The following is a 21,334-nucleotide window of genomic DNA, read 5'->3' as shown; positions in this document are numbered from 1 at the left end:
GTATCGTCTCAGGTCCTCAGTGTCACAGAAAGACCATGGTGCCTAAGTGTGGCAGAGCTCCCGGGGATCAGAGCCAGGAAGCTAGATGCACCCAAAACCATAAGATCCATAACCAGCAAGGAAACTGAAGCAGTAATAAAAAAATCTCCCAACAAACAAGAGCCCAGGGCCAGGTGGCTTCCTAGGGGAATTCCACTAAACATTTAAAAAAGAATTAATACTTATTCTTCTGAAACTGTTCCAAAAAATAGAAATGGAAGTAAAACTTCCAGACACATTTTATGAAGCCAGCATGACCTTGATCCTAAAACCAGACAAAGACCCCCACCAAGGAGAATTACACATCAATGTCCCTGATGAACATGGATGTAAAAATTTTCACCAAGATACTAGCCAATAGGATCCAACAGTACATTAAATGAATTATTCACCAAGACCAAGTGGGATTTATTCCTGGGATGCAAGGGTGGTTCAACACCTGCAAATCAATGTGATACACTACATTCATTAATAAAAGAAAGGACAAGAATTGAATGATCCTCTCAATAGATGCAGAAAAATTATTTGACAAAGTACAGTATCCTTTCTTGATTAAAACTCTTCACAGGGGTGCCTGGGTGGCTCAGTGGGTTAAGCTTCTGCCTTTGGCTTGGGTCATGATCCCAGGGTCCTGGGATCGAGCCCCACATTGGGCTCTCTGCTCAGCGGGGAGCCTGCTTCCTCCTCTCTCTCTCTCTGCCTCTGCCTACTTGTGATCTCTGTCTGTCAAATAAGTGGATAAAATCTTTAAAAACAAAAACAAAAACAAAAACTCTTCACAGTGTAGGGATTGAGGGTACATCCCTCAGTATCATAAAAGCCATCTACGAAAAGCACACAATGGATATCCTTCTCAATGGAGAAAAACTGAGACCTTTCCCCTAAGGTCAGGAACATGGCAGGGCTGTCCACAATCATCACTGCTCTTCAACATAGTACTACAGAAAACTATAGAATACTCATGAAAGAACTGAAAGACACAAAGCAATGGAAAAGCATTCCATGTCCATAGATTGGAAGAACAAATATTGTGAAAATGTCTATGCTACCTAGAGCAATCTACACATTCAATGCAATCCCTATCAAAATACCATCAACTTATTTCACAGAAATGGAACAAATAATCCTAAAATGTGTATGGAAACAGAAAGGACCCTGCATAGCCAGATGAATATTGAAAAAGAAAAGCAAAGCTGATGGCATCACAATTCTGTACTTCAAGCTCTATTACAAAGCTGTAATCAAGACAGTATGGTACCAGCAGAAAAGCAGACACATAGATCAATGGAATAGAGAGCCCAGAAATGGACCCTCAACCCTATGGTCAACTAATCTTTGACAAAGCAGGAAAAAATGTCCAATGGGAAAAAACAAAACAAAACAAAACACAAAACTGTCTTTTCAGCAAATGGTGTTGGGAAAATTGGACAGCCACATGCAGAAGAATGAAAATGGACCATTTCCTGACATCACATACAAAACCAGACTCAAAATAGATGAAAGACATAAATGTGAGACAGGAATCCATTAAAATCCTTAAGGAGAACACAGGCAGCAACATCTTTGACCTCAGCCACAGCTAATTCTTCCTAGAAACATCACCAAAGGCAAGAGAAACGAGGGCAAAAATGAACTACTGGGACTTCAAGATCAAAAGCTTTGCACAGCAAAGGAAACAATCAACAAAACCAAAAGATAAATGACAGAATGGGAGAAGATATTTGCAAATGACATCAGATAAGGGGCTAGTATCCAAAATCTATAAAGAATTTACCAAACTCAACACCCAAAGAACAAATAATCCAGTCAAGAAATAGGCAGAAGAAATGAACAGACATTTCTACAAAGAAGACAGCCAAATGATCAGCAGACACATGAAAAAGTGTTCAACATCACTCAGCATCATGGAAATACAAATCAAAACCACAATGAGATACCACCTCATACCAGTTAGAATGGCTAAAACTAACAAGTCAGAAAACAACAGATGTTAGCAAAGATGCAGAAAAAGGGAACCCTCCTACACTCTTAGTGGGAATGCAAGCTGGTGCAGCCACCCTGTAAAACCATATGGAGGTTCCTCAAAAAATTAAAAACAGAGCTACCCTATGACCCAGCAATTACACTTACTGGGTATTTACCCGAAAGGTACAAATGAGGTGACCCGAGGGGGCATATGAACCCTAATGTTTATAGCAGCAATGTCCACAATAGCCAAACTATGGAAACAGGTTAGATGTCCATAGACAGATGAATGGATAAAGATAAAAAAAGAAACTGAGCCTGGGTGGCTCAGTTGGTTAAGCAACTGCCTTCTCCTCAGGTCATGATCCTGGAGGCCCAGGACCAAGTCCCACATCGGACTCCCTGCTTGGTGGGGAGTCTGCTCTCCCTTTGACCTCTCCACTCTCTCTCTCTCTCAAATAAATAAGTAAAATTAAAAAAAAAAAATCTATATATAATGGAATATTATGCAGCCATAAAAATGAAATCTCGCTGTTTGCAATGATGTGGATGGAATTAGAGGGTATTATGCTAAGCAAAATAAGTCAACCAGAGAAAGACAATTATCAAATGATCTCTCTAATCTGTGGAGTTTGAGAAACAAGTCAGAGGATCACAGAGGAAAAGAAGAAAAAATGAAATAAGACAAAACCAGAGAGGGAGACAAACCATAAGAGACTCTTAATCTCAGGAAACTGAGGGTGGCTAGAAGTGGAGGGTGATGGGAGAGAGAGGGAGGCTGGGTGATGGACATTGGGGAGGGTATGTGCTATGGTGAGTGCTGTGAATTGTGTAAGACTGATGAATCAGAGTCCGGTACCCGAAACAAATAATACATTATATGTTAATAAAAAAAAATAAAACTCTTGTACATCAATTTATTGTATTTATATATATCAAATATTAAGTTTATTATTTTTGTAGAGTCTAGGCCAGTTACTACAATGCACCAAATCTAGATTATAAACAGCACTGATAGTTACCTTCCTGTTCATAGCTTGCTTTTTCTTCTATAAGGTATTTTTTTTTAAGATTTTATTTATTTGACAGATCTCAAGTAGGCAGAGAGGCAGACAGAGTGAGATGGGGAAGCAGAGAGCCTGATGTAGGGCTCCATCCCAGGACCCTGGGATCATGACCTGAGCTGAAGACAGAGGCTTTAACCCACTGAGCCACCCAGGCACCCCTGTAAGGTATCTTTTGATGAACAGATTCTCTTAATCATAAGGTATAGGAATTTATCCATCTTTCATTTTATGGTTAGACTTTTTATTTTTTTATTTTTTATTTTCAGCATAACAGTATTCATTATTTTTGCATCACACCCAGTGCTCCATGCAATCCGTGCCCTCTATAATACCCACCACCTGGTACCCCAACCTCCCACCTCCCGCCCCTTCAAAACCCTCAGATTGTTTTTCAGAGTCCATAGTCTCTCATGGTTCACCTCCCCTTCCAATTGCCCCCAACTCCCTTCTCCTCTCTAACCCCCCATGTCCTCCATGCTATTTGTTATGCTCCACAAATAAGTGAAACCATATGATAATTGACTCTCTCTGCTTGACTTATTTCACTCAGCATAATCTCTTCCAGTCCCGTCCATGTTGCTACAAAAGTTGGGTATTCATCCTTTCTGATGGAGGCATAATACTCCATAGTGTATATGGACCACATCTTCCTTATCCATTCGTCCGATGAAGGGCATCTTGGTTCTTTCCACAGTTTGGCGACCGTGGCCATTGCTGCTATAAACATTGGGGTACAGATGGCCCTTCTTTTCACGACATCTGTATCTTTGGGGTAAATACCCAGTAGTGCAATTGCAGGGTCATAGGGAAGTTCTATTTTTACTTTCTTGAGGAATCTCCACACTGTTCTTCAAAGAGGCTGCACCAACTTGCATTCCCACCAACATTGTAAGAGGGTTCCCCTTTCTCCACATTCTCTCCAACACATGTTGTTTCCTGTCTTGCTAATTTTGGCCATTCTAACTAGTGTAAGGTGATATCTCAATGTAGTTTTAATTTGAATCTTCCTGATGGCTAATGATGATGAACATTTTTTCATGTGTCTGATAGCCATTTGTATGTCTTTATTGGAGAAATATCTGTCCATATCTTCTGCCCATTTTTTTTTATATGATTGTCTGTTTTGTGTGTGTTGAGTTTGAGGAGTTCATTATAGATCCTTTTGTCTGTACTGTCATTTGCAAATATCTTCTCCCATTCTGTGGGTTGCCTCTTTGTTTTGTTGACTGTTTCCTTTGCTGTGCAGAAGCTTTTGATTTTGATGAAGTCCCAAAAGTTCATCTTCGCTTTTGTTTCCTTTGCCTTTGGAGACATATCTTGAAAGAAGTTGCTGTGGCTGATATCAAAGAGATTACTGCCTATGTTCTCCTCTAGAATTCTGATGGATTCCTGTCTCACATTGAGGTCTTTTATCCATTTTGAGTTTATCTTTGTGTACGGTGTAAGAGAATGGTCGAGTTTCATTCTTCTACATATAGCTGCCCAATTTTCCCAGCACCATTTATTGAAGAGACTGTCTTTTTTCCACTGTATATTTTTTCCTGTTTTGTCACAGATTATTTTTATTTATTTTATTTTTTTAAAAGATTTTATTTATTTATTTGACAGACAGAGATCACAAGTAGGCAGAGAGGCAGGCAGAGAGAGAGAGAGAAGGAAGCAGGCTCCCCGCTGAGCAGAGAGCCCGATGCGGGGCTCGATCCCAGGACCCTGAGATCATGACCCGAGCCGAAGGCAGCAGCTTAACCCACTGAGCCACCCAGGCACCCCATCGCAGATTATTTGACCATAGAGTTGAGGGTCCATATCTGGGCTCTCTACACTGTTCCACTGGTCTATGTGTCTGTTTTTATGCCAGTACCATGCTGTCTTGGTGATCACAGCTTTGTAGCAAAGCTTGAAGCATCCCTAATGTGATGCCCCCCGTTTTATTTTTGTTTTTCAACATTTCCTTAGCGATTCGGGGTCTCTTCTGATTCCATACAAATTTTAGGATTATCTCCTCCAGCTCTTTGAAGAATAATGGTGGAATTTTGATCGGAATAGCATTAAAAGTATAGTTTGCTCTAGGCAGTATAGACATTTTAACAATGTTTATTCTTCCAATTCAAGAGCATGGAATGGTCTTCTATCTTTTTGTGTCTTCTTCAATTTCTTTCATGAGTGTTCTGTAGTTCCTCGAATACAGATCCTTTACCTCTTTGGTTAGGTTTATTCCCAGGTATCTTATGGTTCTTGGTGCTATAGTAAATGGAATCGATTCTCTAATTTCCCTTTCTGTATTTTCATTATTAGTGTATAAGAAAGCCACTGATTTCTGTACATTGACTTTGTATCCTGCCACGTTGCTCAATTGTTGTATGAGTTCTAGTAGTTTTGGGGTGGAGTCTTTTGGGTTTTCCATATAAAGAATCATGTCATCTGCAAAGAGAGAGAGTTTGACTTCTTCATTACCAATTTGGATACCTTTTTTTTCTCTTTGTTGTCTGATTGCTGTTGCTAGGACTTCTAATACTATGTTGAACAAGAGTGGTGAGAGTGGGCATCCTTGTCGTGTTCCAGATCTCAACGGGAAGGCTGCAGGCTTTTTACCATTGAGGATGATATTTGCTGTGGGTCTTTCATAGATAGATTTGATGAAGTTCAGGAATGTTCCCTCTATCCCTATACTTTGAAGCATTTTAATCAGGAACAGATGCTGGATTTTGTCAAATGCTTTTTCTGCATCAATTGAGAGGACCATGTGGTTCTTCTCTCTTCTCTTATTAATCTGTTCTATCACATTGATTGATTTGCGAATGTTGAACCATCCTTGTAGCCCAGGGATGAATCCCACCTGGTCATAGTGGATAATCTTTTTAATATGCTGTTGGATCCTGTTTGCTAGGATCTTGTTGAAAATCTTAGCATCCATATTCATCAGTGATATTGGTCTGAAATTCTCCTTTTTGGTAGGGTCTTTGACTGGTTTGGGGATCAGGGTAATGCTGGCTTCATAGAAAGAGTCAGGAAGTTTTCCTTCTGCTTCAATTTTTTGAAACAGCTTCAGGAGAATAGGTGTTATTTCTTCTTTGAAAGTTCAGTAGAATTCCCCAGGGAATCCATCAGGTCCTGGGCTCTTGTTTTTTGGGAGGTTTTTGATATGATATTGGTCTATTCAGGAGGATCTGTCAACTCTTCATTGTAATTATATTAATTTTGCTTTATACACTTTAAGGTTAATTTATTTTATGCCCACGAGTGTAAAATCTTAGTGACTTGAAACTTTTGTCATTAAAAAGTATCTGTATCCTTAATAACACTTTGCGTTACAATCTATTGTCTTACATTAATATGCCTTATCTTTCTTATTTGTCTAGTAAATCTTTTCTCATTTTAAATTAAAACCTTCCATAGCTTTTTGTTTTAGATATGTCTTTTTAAGCAGCTGAAAGTTTTTAAAGCCAATCAGAAAATCTGTGTTTACTTGACAAGTTTAGACTATTTGCATTTATTTTGATTATAAATGTTTTTCTCATTGCACTTTTTGATTTCTATCTCCCTCACACATTTTTATAATATATGTGGAATATATATAAAAAGTGATTTTTACATGTACATGTATGGTTTAGTATAGGTAGATACGAACACATGTGTATGAGCATATACATGTGTGTGCATGTTATGTATGTGTGGGACATATATTTGGCATTAGAGGAGTTTGGTTTTAATTTTTTTCTTCTTCTGGTTTGGAATTCATCCACCCTAATTCTATCCTTTTAGCTCTTGCTCTTGATATTTTACTATCATCTTTAACTTAAGTTCTAAAGTAAGATAATACCTAAAAGAATAAAGAGGAACTTTAGAAAACTTTGTGATCTGGGAAGCCTGGGTGGCTCAGTTGGTTAAGCGGCTGCCTTTGGCCCAGATCATGATCCCAGCATTCTGAGTCCCACATCGGGCTCCTTGCTCAGTGGGGAGCCTGCTTCTCCCTCTGCCCCTGTCTGCCATTCTGTCTGCCTGTGCCCTCTCTCCCTCTCTCTCTCTGTGACAAATAAATAAAATCTTTAAAAAAAAAAAAAAAAAAAAGAAAGAAAAAAAAAGAAAACTTTGTGATCATATCCCTCTGAACTTACATGCTATTATTAGCCAGTTCTTTAATACTGTCTTTTTATAAAAAGTGTAAAAAGATATAATTTTATACACTTTTGATTTACATACCTCCTTAGGATTTTCTCTAACCATTGCTTTTTATATTTCAGATAATTTTTTCTGAATTATTTCCCTTCTTCCATTTATGCTTTAGAAAATCCTTTATTATAAATCTATCCAGCAGTAAACCCTTACTGCTTTTGTTTATCTGAAAATGTTCTAAATTTTGAGAATAGACATTTGTATGCTCGGTACACAATTCTAGATTGAAATTTCCTTTGTCTTAGAAGTTTAAAGTTACTATTCTAGTGTCCTCTGGCTTCCAATATTACCACTGAGAAATCTGCTGGCCCAAAGCTTTGCCTTCTACATACAAAGCATTGCAGCCTTTGGCATCTGTCTTCAGGGCAGCCTGAACCTCCACTGAGTGCTATTATTGTTCCCGTCTCTGGTTTTGACTCATGGTTTGTTCCTTTTCTGGGGAGTGTCTCCCATTTCCTCAAAGTCTAGAAATACATCAACAAGTATATATTTTTTAATCTAGGATCTAGCTGATTTGAGGTCAAGGGGCCCCCAGAGTATCTAGTTTGCACTCTGGCTGAAAGCAACACAAACAGAGCTTTTCTTGTTTGTTTGTTTGTCTGATTTACTGCAAGACTTCTCAAGTTTTTAATATCCCAGCCTAAAGTAAAACCATCTAAAAGGGAGATATGATGTCCAGCTCTGCCCAAATTTATTTGACCAGAGCTTTTTGTAGAACTAGTCTTCCACAAAATGGAATTTGAGAAAAGAGTCCTGTTCTACAGCTCATTTTTTTTTTTTTCCCTCAACACGGAGAAGAAAAATTCAAATGAATTATCTTCAATACTCCTACTCTTCCCAAAGAAACCCATACCAAGGCTAAAATAATAATAATCAGCCTCTCCAATATGCCAGGTTTTGTAAGATACAAGAAATGTATTTTAAAAATAATAATGATAATACACTATCTCTGTCTTCAAGGTGTTTAGACAAGGGAACTAAGTAAAATACATTTTGGCAAATGTTCCACCAGCAGTTTGAACTAGTTTCTCAGCAACTGTCTCTCTTAGACTATGACAAACTGTCTTTGTTTCTTTTTTAAATGCACACAAATTTAAATGTATCTTGTTTGATAATTGTGGGTTAACTGAGCACCTCTAGAAAATAAAGACTGGAAACCTTGTGTTATAACCAGGGTTCTGAAACAATGTACCATATTGTACCTACTTTTGGCTGTAAACTAAATCATAGTTTTTTTAACTAACTGCTGCCAAATCCATTATTCTAATTTTCAGAAATTCATACTAGCCTAGAAATATTAAAACTGCTTCTTTGAAGTTAGAAATCTCTTTACTTTTTACAAGTTCACTGAAAGTATTTTACTTTAAAAGTATGATAATCTCATATCATTAAATAGTTTAAATCTTTCTGTATAATTTTGTGTATATAAATACAAATGAAAAATACAATTACAGATATCAAAATAAATGAATAGTGGACTTTATCACTTACCCTTGTTCAAATTTAGAATCTATACTACCCTTTCCTAGCAGACAAAATCTTGAATAGCCAATGGACTCTTCTCACAGGAATAGTTCCCAAGGATGTAGTGACTATGTTGACTAGATACATACTTAGCTGGGAAGTCCCTCACTTTTCAACTCCTTACCACAGGGCTAATTGAGGGGAACAATCAGATTTTCATCATAAAATCATTACCTATTCCCCCTACAATTCTAAACTTTCTTGTATTTTACTTTTCTCTCCCTGCTATCACCCACTCCCAATCATCCACAGTTGAAGACAGGGACTGGAATTTTGGATCACTTAAAAATGTATAAAAAGAAAGACAAGATGAGGTAATCCACAAAATATTAACTAATCAACAAATTAACAAATATATGTAGGGAGATCCATTCTTGTTAGTTTTCAAAGACAGATACATTTTTAAAATCAGAAATTTTCTATAAAAAGAGCAGAAATTTGTCGCATTGTTGTTTTATGTATACAGTATAATTGCCCAGTGCCAGCAAAGCTGCAGAAAATTAGGTCCTGATGGACATTGCTAATAGCAGTGTAAATTAAAATAGTTTAGTGCTTTAATCAGTAGCTTTAAAAATGTTTGTATTCTTTAACCTAATATTTGCATTACAGAGATTCAATTCTACAGAAATAATCTAAAAAGCAGAGTTTTCATGCAAAAATGTAATCAAGAATGTCCTTTTTTTAAATTGTAAAATTAAGAAAAAATAGAAAATTACAAAAAGAAAAGAAAATTATATAAAATTATACATATATCCACTCAATAACACATTGCCATTATGAAGATACTTATATTGATTATATAATAATATGGTGAATTATGGTAAGTGGTGGGGAAAGAAGCAAGACATAAATTGTACATGCTAAAAGATTACAAGATTATTATCACTTTTTTAAGCGATTAAAAAGAAATATGGCAAAATATGAAAAGAAGAATGAGGGATATTTGCTCTTAGTGTTCTAAGGAATTCTAAAATGTTTTTCTACTGAAAGAACTTACTATTTCTGAAAATTAGTAGTTTATGGTATAAAAGGTTTACTAATACCTTATCCACCACTTCTTCTTGTGTTCTCCATTATGTTCCCCATTATGGCTACCATCCCTTTTTCCCTCTATCTTTCCCAAAACCAAAGTAAAACTTTTATAGTTCTCTTTGTTAATGTGGAGAGGAATATTCCTCCTATAACTACCCAGTTAGTTAACTTCTAAAACAATAACTTAATGGAGAGAATAGATAAGTTTTACCTTATTTCCTTCTTCTTTGAATTGGGGATTGATTATTTTTACGAAAGAATAAAACAGCTGACGAATTCTTGAATCGCCAATAAATGCAATATGTTTATCTACAAGACAATTCTTTGCTTCACTGAAATCAACAAAGAAACATTAATTGCAGTAATAAAATCAGCATGTTGGCATTTCAAAGCACATAGTTTGTGAAGAAAGTAGTACAGGATTATCATACACACACTTATGTTGCTTTAGAGATAGGTGGCCCAGTTTGTTTAACCAACCAGCCTGTGGACGATAAACTAACTCTACAATGATCAATAATTACAATCCTCATTTATTAAGTGTTTAAGAGGCACTCTAAGTGTATTAAGTGCTTTGTATCTGTCATCTCAGAATAACTCCATGAGGTAGATATTCAAGCCCTAAAGCAACAGTCCTTCACTCACAGGCTACTTACTGCCTTGGGCCTGATTCTCTCTCACCCGAGTTAAAGAAGCTTGGACAATTTATTTCCCTAATGCTTTTGGCAGGAATCTTCATCTGGGCTCGCCCCCACCTCCCCTCCCACCCCCACTCTGTCAGCAATTCTCTACCATCATAGGGAAAAGTACCATATAGTATTTTCTTTGCTTCAGTAACCGCTCTCCACTAGATATTAAGACACATGCTAGAAAAGAAAACAAGCAACAAAATGAAGAAACCTTACCTGATTTTGTATTTATGCATCATACAACTGTGAGGTTGCCAAACTTTCTCTCCAAGAAATCGGCCACTTGAGAGAAGGTATTCACATGAATCATTGCCTGTAATGGTTCAACAAACAGTGTGGTAAACAATAGTCATATTTTTGTATGTTGATTATCTGACCTCATGTAAGCTCTCTGAGATGAAAAAATACAAAGTTTTCTATGCTTCACTATACGTTCTAGGTGGATATTACTCATACATGAGAAGCACAGTAAATATCAATACATTAATATTCAAGAGGATAAGAGCCACTAATGACAGATGCTTCACTGTAGAAGGGACTCCTAATTTTTAAATGCTATATTTTTAAATGCTATATTCAGAACTGCCTTCTGCTTCAGGTCTTTTTCTAGGGACATGATCTCAAACTAGTCCTTGTATCTGTTTACCACTCCTACTTGAAAAAGAAAAGTTTAAGGAATAAAAAAGAAATGGCTTCATTAATTACTTTATTCAATTACTATAATGTATAATCCATTTGTACAACTGGAAAAGCAGTAATGAAGATATTTTATATAAACCTATTCCCTGGGGTGCCTGGGTGGCTCAGTGGGTTAAAGCCTCTGCCTTTGGCTCAGGTCGTGATCCCAGTGTTCTAGGATCGAGCCCCATATGGGGCTCTCTGCTCAGCGGGGAGCCTGCTTCCTCTTCTCTCTCTGCCTGCCTCTCTGCCTCCTTGTGATCTCAGTCTGTCAAATAAATAAATAAGTAAATCTTTTAAAAAAAAACAAAAACCACCTATTCCCTGATTTTCACAACTTCCCTGTGAGGAAGTATGCTAGCCCTATTCTGTAAATGTGCAAACAGAAGATTTATTTAAGAAGTTCCTACTGGGGGCGCCGGGGTGGCTCAATGGGTTAGGGCCTCTGCCTTCGGCTCCGGTCATGATCCCAGGGTCCTGGGATCGAGCCCCACATCGGGCTGTCTGCTCAGCGGGGAGCCTGCTTCCTCCTCTCTCTCTCTGCCTGCCTCTCAGCCTACTTGTGATCTCTATCTGTCAAATAAATAAATAAAATCTTTAAAAAAAGAAGTTCGCATTGAGCTTACCAAATTTTACCCTGTTATCATTTACAAAGATAAGACTTAGAACTATGTCAGCTACATGGTGGCTAAAGGCATATAGTATCGGTATCAATAACAAATGTAGATTTCACATTATTAATATTCAGCCTCTCTACTTCTCTTGATGTTCTTGCCTTCCTTTCTGCTCATAAGCCAGCCAACTCCTCCTAGTTTGGTTGAGGCTGTCATGGTTTCATACAGAAAGTTCCACACCTGGGAAACCCTTCAGTTTTGTATAAACAGGAGAGATAATCCCCCTTTTTCCTTTGGCCATTTTATTGGACATTAACTTACATGACTCAAGGAGTTTAAAAGGGAGTGGGAGGTATTAAAAAAGTCCAAATATGTCAAATGGATAAGGGAAAAACAAGATATTTAGAAAAGCCATGGGGTTATAATAAAATATATGTATTATTTAAATTACTTTCTAGTTCTTTATTAAAAGCCACAAATAGTTAAGGTCAGGAGAGAGGAACACTATGGCACAAAAATGGTACTGAACCATTTAGGATGGGGACAGAGAACACCCAACAATATTTAAAGTAGATCCATTTATCTGGCCAATGTATAGATAAAAGGTCATACAAATACAAGATGGGTATGCATAAATAATGAAGGTGCTGTTATTTCAGTGTCATAAATTCTAAGATGGAACAGGAAGAGAAAGTGGAAATACTGCATTGTTGTGCTGGTAGAAAACTGGATAGGGAAAGCAAAAATATAAATTATTAAAATTTTGCAATTATATATGTAGCCTGTGCAGGGTTTTTTTTTTTTTTTTTGGTATTTCAAAGATTTTTTAATAACATCCCTGTAAGAAAACAATAAATAATCAGTTCTTAATTCTTTCCAATTATTAAAAACTAATTCTAGTTCTAAAAAACAAAATTAAGATACATAAATAATCAAGAAGGAGTAAAAAAAGGACTATAAGAACACACAATTAAGTTTTTTTCCTAAGAACATCCTTCTGCTTCATTCTTTTATAATGTTCTATATTAAAAATCTAGTAAATGTTTAGAATGAAAATTCCACACTTGTAGCATTTCTAACTCTTTAAATACACCTACAAACCAAGCAAAAAGTTAGTAATTTGTATTTTCTAAAAAACTTAATAGAAGTTGCAAATAACTAGGCATTAATTCTGTGGACTTTTTCTTCCTTTTCTTTCTTCTATCTCCCTTCCTTTTGTTGTTATTTAATTTTTGTTTTTTTAATAGAATTCGAAACAGAAACACACCTTCAGTATGTGGAATTATATTATTTGTTAAGTATCTACAGGGTTTTCAATATGGTTTTATGAAGTTGGAAGTACAATACCAACATCTTAAAATAACCAGTCTTTTCTCTATCAGAAAATGTGTTTAAAAATGCAGAGTTCTTTTTTCCTCACTATTACCACTCACACATTGTTTTTTAGTAGTTCAGCTAGTGGGAAAAAAAACAGATATAAACTGACGAATCCATATTGCGCCCACCCCCTAAACAGATCTGGAGTTGTCACTAGAAACATCGTATTTTAGAAACCACTGGTCTTGGGACACGTGGTGACTCAGTCAATTAAGCGTCTGCCTTCAGCTCAGCTCATGATCCCAGGGTCCTGGGACTGAGTCCAGCGTGGGTCTCCTTGCTCAGCGAGGAGCCTGCTTCTCCCTCCGCCTGCCACTTCCCTGCTTGTGCTTTCTCTCTCTCAAAATAAATAAAGTCTTAAAAAAAAAAAAAGAAAAAGAAACTACTGGTATTTCCAGGAAAGAAAATTTGCTAATGAATGCTAGTTGATGATGATGCTTCTTAATATATTTTATGATGCAAAGTTTTTTTTTTTTTTTTTTTAGTAATCTATGTATCTGAAATCGATAGCCTCTGTATAGTACTGGTTGAGGTTCTGTCAGAGGACAGAATGTTTATCAGCTATTTCAATAGATAGAATCTAATATAAAGAACTGTTAGAAAAGTAAAAGAACTGCTAACTAGACAACTGAAAAAGCAAGAGACTTTCTTATACTTGTCTGAAAAATAATATAAATAGTGGTGATAATAACTATTATTTAACCTAATTGAAAATAAATCAACCTAATCAAAAAAAGAAAACTCCCACAAAACTCCAGACTCTGAAACAAGCTCCCTTTTCCTGAGAGATATTTTTGGACCAAATCACTAAATGTAATCTAGATGTTAAAATAAATTTAAGTCCCACATCTTTATCATGTATACTAAGTATACATAAATATCTGTTGGCACATATTTCCCTTTCAAAATCTACCCAGAAAAACCCCAAACAAAAGAAAACAAAAAAATCCCAGTCATTATTTTCATTTGTCTATTATAATTTAAAACAACCAGTATGAGATGCAAGTTACCAAGTGCTCGGATGAATCAAGCTAGAAACAAAACAAAATAAAATACAAAAAAACTACACACACACACAACTAAAGGGAGAGAACTATCTACTTCAGCTATCTCCAAAACTAAGATTATCTAGATGAATGGCTGCCCTCCTCCTCAGTCTATTATTTAACCATAAGCATTTTATTTATCAATCCAAAGTCTCAGGTTTTTATGTATAATTTTTCTATAATAGAAAGATACTAAAAACAACCTGGACCCAGACCCCAGCAGCAGCTCGCGCCAGGCCCAAGTAAGTATAAAGACAAACACGTGTTAAAAAAAAAAAGGCTGAGAAACAAAATATAACAACTAAAGAAAACATCTAATGTGCTAAGTAAACCATAACTTGTTTTTCCCTTTGAATAGAAGACCTCTGGCATTCTGTACCTTAGACTGGGAAAATCATCCTACCAAAGCTATCTGTTTCATACTACCAACCATGAAAATATTAGACCATAAAGTTTTTAACATGATTTGTGTAATGTTTGTTTGCCCAAAATTCAGCAAGGTCACACTTTGGTCTGTGTTGAAAAATCACCTTTTACATTTTTTCTTTGACAAACTAGGAGTGGCCTCTATTACAGATGCTGTCATATAGATCAGGATCTTTCTGGCAAAGAGAGAAAGGCTAAGAGACCAAGAGTTGCTTCCTTTTTACTTTAATTTCTGAATTTTGAACTCAATTTTCTCCCAAACATGCAATGATATTTAATATTCGCATTTAATATGCCTGGTGACAGAAAGGAATTAGATCTCAAGAAAATTAAGGCATTTGAGACAAGTTTACTTTATCAATTAAAAAATTAAAATTTATCCAGATTGGAACTACCCTTAAGGCTATAGCTACTGGCCTCTTGTCATGGAAATGATGTTTTTAATCTGTAATCACAATATTAATGGACATTTTGTGATTTAGTAATGTTAGAGATTGAGAAAATTCAGAAAAATATAGTTAATAGGATTATTATTTAAAATGTCATTCTACCACTTTATATGAAAGTAATATTAATAATAAAGACCCCTCGGGGCACCTGGGTGGCTCAGTGGGTTAAAGCCTCTGCCTTCGGCTCAAGTCATGATCCCAGGGTCCTGGGATCGAGTCCCACATCAGGCTCTCTGCTCTGCGGGGAGCCTGCTTCCTCCTCTCTCTCTGCCTCTCTGCCTACTTGTGATCTCTGTCAAGCAAATAAATAAATAAATAAATAAATAAAAGAAACCCCTCTATCTTCTAAAGTTGAGATCAGAACATACTATTAGAACATGAAATTCAATGAAAACCAAAAGAACCAAATAAAAGGAGAAAAACATAAGGAAATAAGGACTTTGAGAATCTACTTGTCCAATTGTGGTTTATGGAATTCCTTCTGTATGTTAAGCTCAGATGATTTAAAGATGCATAAAATGCCCTTGAAAGCTCACAGTTTGTGTGGGGAAGATGGATACAAATTACTATGATACAACATAAGTGGGCACTCATTGCTATAGAAACACTAGATTCCTAATTCTTATTTCTGTGGTGGTGACATTTGAATCAGCCCTGAAAGAAAAATCTGCACTTTCTTTTAAGGAGAGAGGTCACTGCAGGCAGAGAAAATTAGGTATCTGTGAGATGCATAAAAGGGCAAAGCATACTGAGACTGTGAGACTGGAGCTTAGAAAGAAGGGAAAAGATAAACATAGGTAATAAAAAGTAAGTTGGTCAGATTTTGAAGTTTTACAAATTCAACTTTTAGAAAACCATTTTACTTGAAAAAGAAAACGAAAACTCGATTGGTACTGTGAGGCTGAATTAGTGTTTCTAAATGATTTAATCCATGTCCCTCTGGAAAATGCTTTCTCACTCCATCTTCTATACATCACCACTGTCTAAGGAGCTCTGAGAAAGGCAGTCCATAACCTAATGGCATGAGGCGGACTAACTGGGTTGTAAATCCTAGCTCAATCACTGACTAATTGTGTGTCCTTAGGCAAGTTAACCTCTCATGCCTCATCTTTAAAATGTAAATAATACCGTAATTCCCTGGATCTAAGACCACTGATTATAAGACACATCACTATTTTATGTAACACTAGGAAAAAATGTTATCAATTAAACTTTGACATGCAATAAAGTTTTTAAGAATTTGTCCTGATTACAGAGATGTCAAAAATGGTGGTGTGGGAAGAAATATGGTAATTTCATCTACCTCACGGAATGGTTGTAAAGACAAAAGGAGTTCAAACATGTAAAACCCATAGTAGAGCAGCATCTGGCATATAATAAGTACTGAAAGTTAGCATGTAGTGTTTACCAAGCTTTACTTTCTTTGGTACATAATTCTTTCTTTCCTTTCGATAGTTTGTAAAGCAAGAGATACTGAAGATGGGTATTGGAGCTGCATTCACTCTACCTTGCCTGAGGCATCTGCACACCCACACACTGGAGATTTTAACATAAAGCATAAACCTTTGTATCTAATGTAAAGTCCTTTCTTATTCTAAAGATTTATGATAATGTGATTCAAGTGTAGGGTTATCTTTGTGTGAAGAACATTACATCTCACTCAGTTTGACTCTGCCAAAGCAGGAGGATGTCTAAAAACTTCTTGGTAGGATCATTATTTTTCCCAAACAGTCTCTGGCGCAAGTTCTTGACATTCAGTCTGGGCAAGTACACACACCAGGTGTACTGCTTCACACTGAAGACACTGAAGCACCTACGGAAGCTATGACTAGCTTCTGGCTGAGGCTTTATCAACAACCCCAGATTGCTACACTGACTCATAAAGTTCCATCTGACATTGTTTTCTCTGCTGATGACAGATCTTGAAAGGATGAAATACAGAATCTAACTATAATAATTAGTACCCAAGCTTATCAAAAGACAAAAGCACAATATAAAAAGGGGGGGACCAGATATTTATCTTTAGCACTGTAGCACTACAGTTAGAGCATTTACCTTCACATAGACAAAATCGAGTTGGGTTACTGTCATCTTATACCAGACATAAAATGATTAATAGTAGTTAGGAAATTTTCTTCAAAACAACCTCGAGTGCATCAACATTGCTAGTTTCACTTTACATGTGAAAGTGTCTGATTTCCGTTAGATCCACCCAAGATGAACCAAAGCCCAGCCAGATCTATGGCTGTGACCTATAGGAGGGTGAAAGAAAAAGGCCAAAGGGTATAAAGAATTTATCTTTTAAAATCGATTCAGTGCATTTATATACGGAGATATTCATCCAGTAGGGTACTAAAGATTTATAATCCTCGCAGGAAAAAAGGTAGCAAAACTGCTCAAAATACCCTACACTTTGAAAGATCTCCTGGGATGAGAACAGAGCTCAGATTCCAATAATCCACTTACTGAATATTTTGCAAAAGTGGATGCGAAGTTTAATGGGAATAGCGTTAAATGTGCACCTGTCCATTACACAATACATCTTGACCAATTAATCTCATAGTCACCCAGAGCTGTCCAGATAATGGCTTCGATAATACTAAGAGCCAAAAATAAAAGATCATATCATTATTAATTTCCCTCAGTTTGCCAGCCTCTCTCCTAGTGGCATTTTAACAGAGAAAATTAAAAAAAAAAAAAAAAAATCAATCAACAAGGACAAGTAAATATCCCTTAATTACTGAAAGATAACTCGTTTTGAAATAAGGTCATATTTCCTTTTACCCTTCACACCAATTTCAAAACCCACACGAAGGCCTCCTTTCAAACTGCTTCCAACGTAACTTCTTTGCCCACCTCGACTCCTGTCAACCCGTAACTTCTTTTCTATCTGCCCCAGCGCATTTACTTTGTAAAAAGTGTGCAACCAGACCCTTTAAACGTTTCTGAATCACACAGGCTGGGTGATACCTCCTCCATTTGGCCAAGGGCATCTTTTGCCAGCTGTCGTCCGGGCGGCAGAGGAAAATGGGGCGGCCCTTGCCGCTGTCCAACAACAGCTCGGCTCTGCAGTACAGGGCAGAGGCCGGATTAAACAAAAGCCAAAGAGCCGGACCCCTAGGGCTCAGAATCGACGACCCCAACTCTGGCAAAGGTGCCCCTGGCCGGGCGGCCTCCGCCTTCGGCGTCCCGGGTTGGCCCCCGAGGTCCGAGGGTCCGACCTGGTGCATGCGAGGCCCGGGCCTGGTGCGGCTCCCCCGGCCCAGGTCGCGCAGGAGCCCGGACCCCGAAAGCAGCTCGCGCCAGGCCCGGATCTGCTGCCCGGACCGCTGCGCTGGCGGCTCTGGGGCCCCAGGACCACGGGCCCTTTTCTGGGGGCGGCCCGCACTGGGGTCCGCTCCGTCGGCCAGGGGCGCCGGGCCCGCAGCCCGGGCCACCTGGGGGCACGTGGGGGCACCGCCTCCCCGCCGGCCCGGCGCGCGGGCTGGCGGGCGAACGCGTGAGCGTGGGCGTGTGTTGGGCGAGGGGGGCGGCCTCCAGCCGCCGCGTCGCCTCCTCCCCCGGCCGGCCCAGGCAGGGGGAGGGCCCGCTCACCTCGGTAGCGGCGGGAGGCGAGGTGGCACGCTGCGAGGAGCAGCACGGCCACCAGCGCCAGCACCTTGGCGCTCCTCACGCTGAAGTAGTGGTTGATCTCCCGCTTGCCCAGGTTGTAGGCCAGAGCCGCCATCTTGGTTCCTCCATGACAACAGTGCGCGGCGGAGCGGGGAAGGGGCGCCGCACAGGGGCAGCACTGGGGCTGCCGCCGCCGCAGCCAGGCGAGGAGCCGCCGCCAGCCCCCGCGGCCGCCACCCGCGCCTCCCGCCGGGGAGCCTGACCCCACCGCCGCGGCGCCCCGGGCCTCCACCTGCCCCTCCTCGGCCGCGGCCGCCTCGGCGGCTTTACCCCAGCCTCGCCACCCCTGCTCGGCAGTGCCGGTTCCCCAGGCGCCCTGGACGCCTGTCTCCTCCCCTTCCTCCTCCTCCCCTTTAGCCTCCTGCCTTAATAGAGGCTGCGCCTGCGAGGGGGGTCCGGATGCCCAGTGCTCCGGGGTCGCGGGCCCCAGACCGCTCTCCGGGGTCACCGGGTCATGGGCCCTGGCGGGCGGCGGCAGCGGCAGGGACATGAGGATGTGAGTAGAGGAGACAAGGGGTCCAAGTTAGCCCAGAAGCGAGTCCTGGGGCTTTCTCGTGTCTCTCTGGCCACTACCTGAGCCCAGGTTGGAGGTAACAGAACTACAGGTCACGTTATTCTACTCCCCCCTTCCCCAACAGACCCTTTTCCTTGCCTTTTTATGCCCCCATCACCCCCCCCCCAACCAGGTGGATGTGATATTCCTGGCGTGTGGTCAGTCTGGCTGATCCCAGACGCTCACCAGGTGTTGAAATTGCTGATAGCCCAAGCACCCAACCCACGAAGAAGACCAGTCAACTCTTAAACTTACTTTCCTGGCCCATTTCCTTTGAAACTTAAAAAGAAAAAATTGCCCAGTTCCAGTGGGCGAAGGTACACCAAAGTACAGAGTAGAAGGTACAGAATGAGCCTCGGTTGGTGTAGGTGTTGAGGGGAAAAGATCCTCGCTCTTCATTTGTATCTACGTAAAGGTTGGCTGGGTGGATGCGCCAAACATTAAAAAGTGTGCTCACATGACAGTCATTCCTGCTCCTGAAGTTGGTTAATGTTTTGTGGTTATCGATAAAGCAAGCATGCCTTTGCTTTTATTAAGTGTTAGCCCTCGCCCACTCTTTTTTTTTTTTTTTTTTTTTTTGGTCTCTCCTGTGCTGCCCTCCAGATGCAAATGGTTATTTACATTGCTTTCCTATCTATTTGCCTTGTTTAAAGTGAGTCACTGGTTAGGTGGGGTGTTTTCAAGTATTCTTTACAACTTTCCCATTTAGCCATTCCTGAACTTGTGTTTATGAACCCCTCTTAAAATTATAGAATGTAAGATTTGAAGGGACTATTGAGATCTTGTCATCCCAACTCTTTTCATCCAAGAACTCCTTTTATTATGTTTTCATCCGTGGACCCCATATCTTGAAAGATTTTGTCACTTAAATGAAATCACATACATCACTGTCATGGATGTAATGCTAATAAGCAATAAAGTTAAATAAGTGTACAAACACTAGGCACTGTTCCCTGGAAATGGTCGCTTAATTTTGGCTGTCACTCTTCTGATCCAAGTTTGATCACATGCTGGAGGAATTAAATCAGATATTGTAAAAACCAGATAAATAACTCTGCTAACAGCATATGGTCTGCCAATAACATCCTAGCAATTTCTATGATGTCATCAACAGCAAATTAGAATTTCTGATCAGCGTGTGATAACCAGTGTTGGCCCGCAGGATTGATTTAATGCCTGCCAAAAGTAAAGAAACTTGACATTTTATTTAATTGCAATTTCCAGAAGGCTTTCTGAAATATTGTAAATAGCTTGTGGACTTCGTTCTTCCTTCCCTCTAGTTTAAAGCTAAGCCCTCTCCTCTGCTTTAAATCTCTTCCCATCCCTTTCCTTGGGGTCTTGATGACTCCCATCAGTCATCCCTATGTCAATCGTCCTCTCTGTGTCTTCTTTAAGTTCTCCCTCTCTCCTGGCTATTTCCCTTCTACCAATAAGTTTCTCTTTTTAATGAAATATATTCATGGACTATTTCTGTGTGTTTACTGCTACATTTCTCTTTTTTCTGTGACAAGTATCTAGAAAGAGTAATTGACTTTGAGGTCTCCACTGGCTCCACTCCCTTTCTCCCTTCTAAATAACTCTCAAATATGAGGCCTGTGCTCTAGCCTCTTGCTGTTGCCTTGGTTAAGGCATGACTTCTTGCCTGAATTTCCTATTCCTTTCACTTATCTTCCTCAATTCTGGCTCAAAAATCCAATCTTACTGCTTCTCTGCCATACCTCTAACCAGACTGAACTTTTCAAAGCTCAAATCTGATGATGTTAAAAACTAGATAGTGGTTCCATGTTGATTTGCCTACCCCTAAACCATCCAGAATGTTTAGTACTGCTCTGCAGGTTACCTCACCCCCTAATAATCTGATAAAACGAGAAATCATCTGATAGGAACACTTACAGATGTGCATTACTTAAAAACAAAAACAGAAACAACTACAACACTTATCCCTCTTCTTCTAATCAAATATCTATTTCTCATTTTACCACAGGAGGTCATGGGGATAAAGAGGACAAGAAAAGGAGACGAAATGGAGC

At 39.0% G+C, this 21,334-nt stretch overlaps 1 protein-coding gene across 2 annotated transcripts in view; it reads right to left on the bottom strand.

The window, feature by feature from the left end:
• Nucleotides 1–19,207, bottom strand: part of CASD1 (CAS1 domain containing 1) — a 54,438-nt gene extending 35,231 nt beyond the window's left edge. Inside the window, exons 1-3 of one of the 2 annotated variants that reach the window (XM_059171150.1) lie at nt 18,674–19,207; nt 10,706–10,802; nt 10,012–10,132 (exon numbers count right to left, since the gene is read on the bottom strand). In XM_059171150.1, the coding sequence (XP_059027133.1) occupies nt 10,012–10,132; nt 10,706–10,802; nt 18,674–18,806 (351 nt within the window). In that variant the 5' untranslated portion in view covers nt 18,807–19,207. The remainder of the gene's footprint in view (nt 1–10,011; nt 10,133–10,705; nt 10,803–18,673) is intronic. The other variant, XM_059171149.1, reaches the window with a different exon arrangement.
• Nucleotides 19,208–21,334: the final 2,127 nt, after the last annotated feature.

This window comes from Mustela lutreola, chromosome 4 (genome assembly GCF_030435805.1).
Source record: "Mustela lutreola isolate mMusLut2 chromosome 4, mMusLut2.pri, whole genome shotgun sequence".
NCBI classification, from domain to species: Eukaryota; Metazoa; Chordata; class Mammalia; order Carnivora; family Mustelidae; genus Mustela; species Mustela lutreola.
The sequence above is the reverse complement of the archived record's forward strand: the minus strand, read 5'-3'. Positions and strand labels throughout refer to the sequence as shown.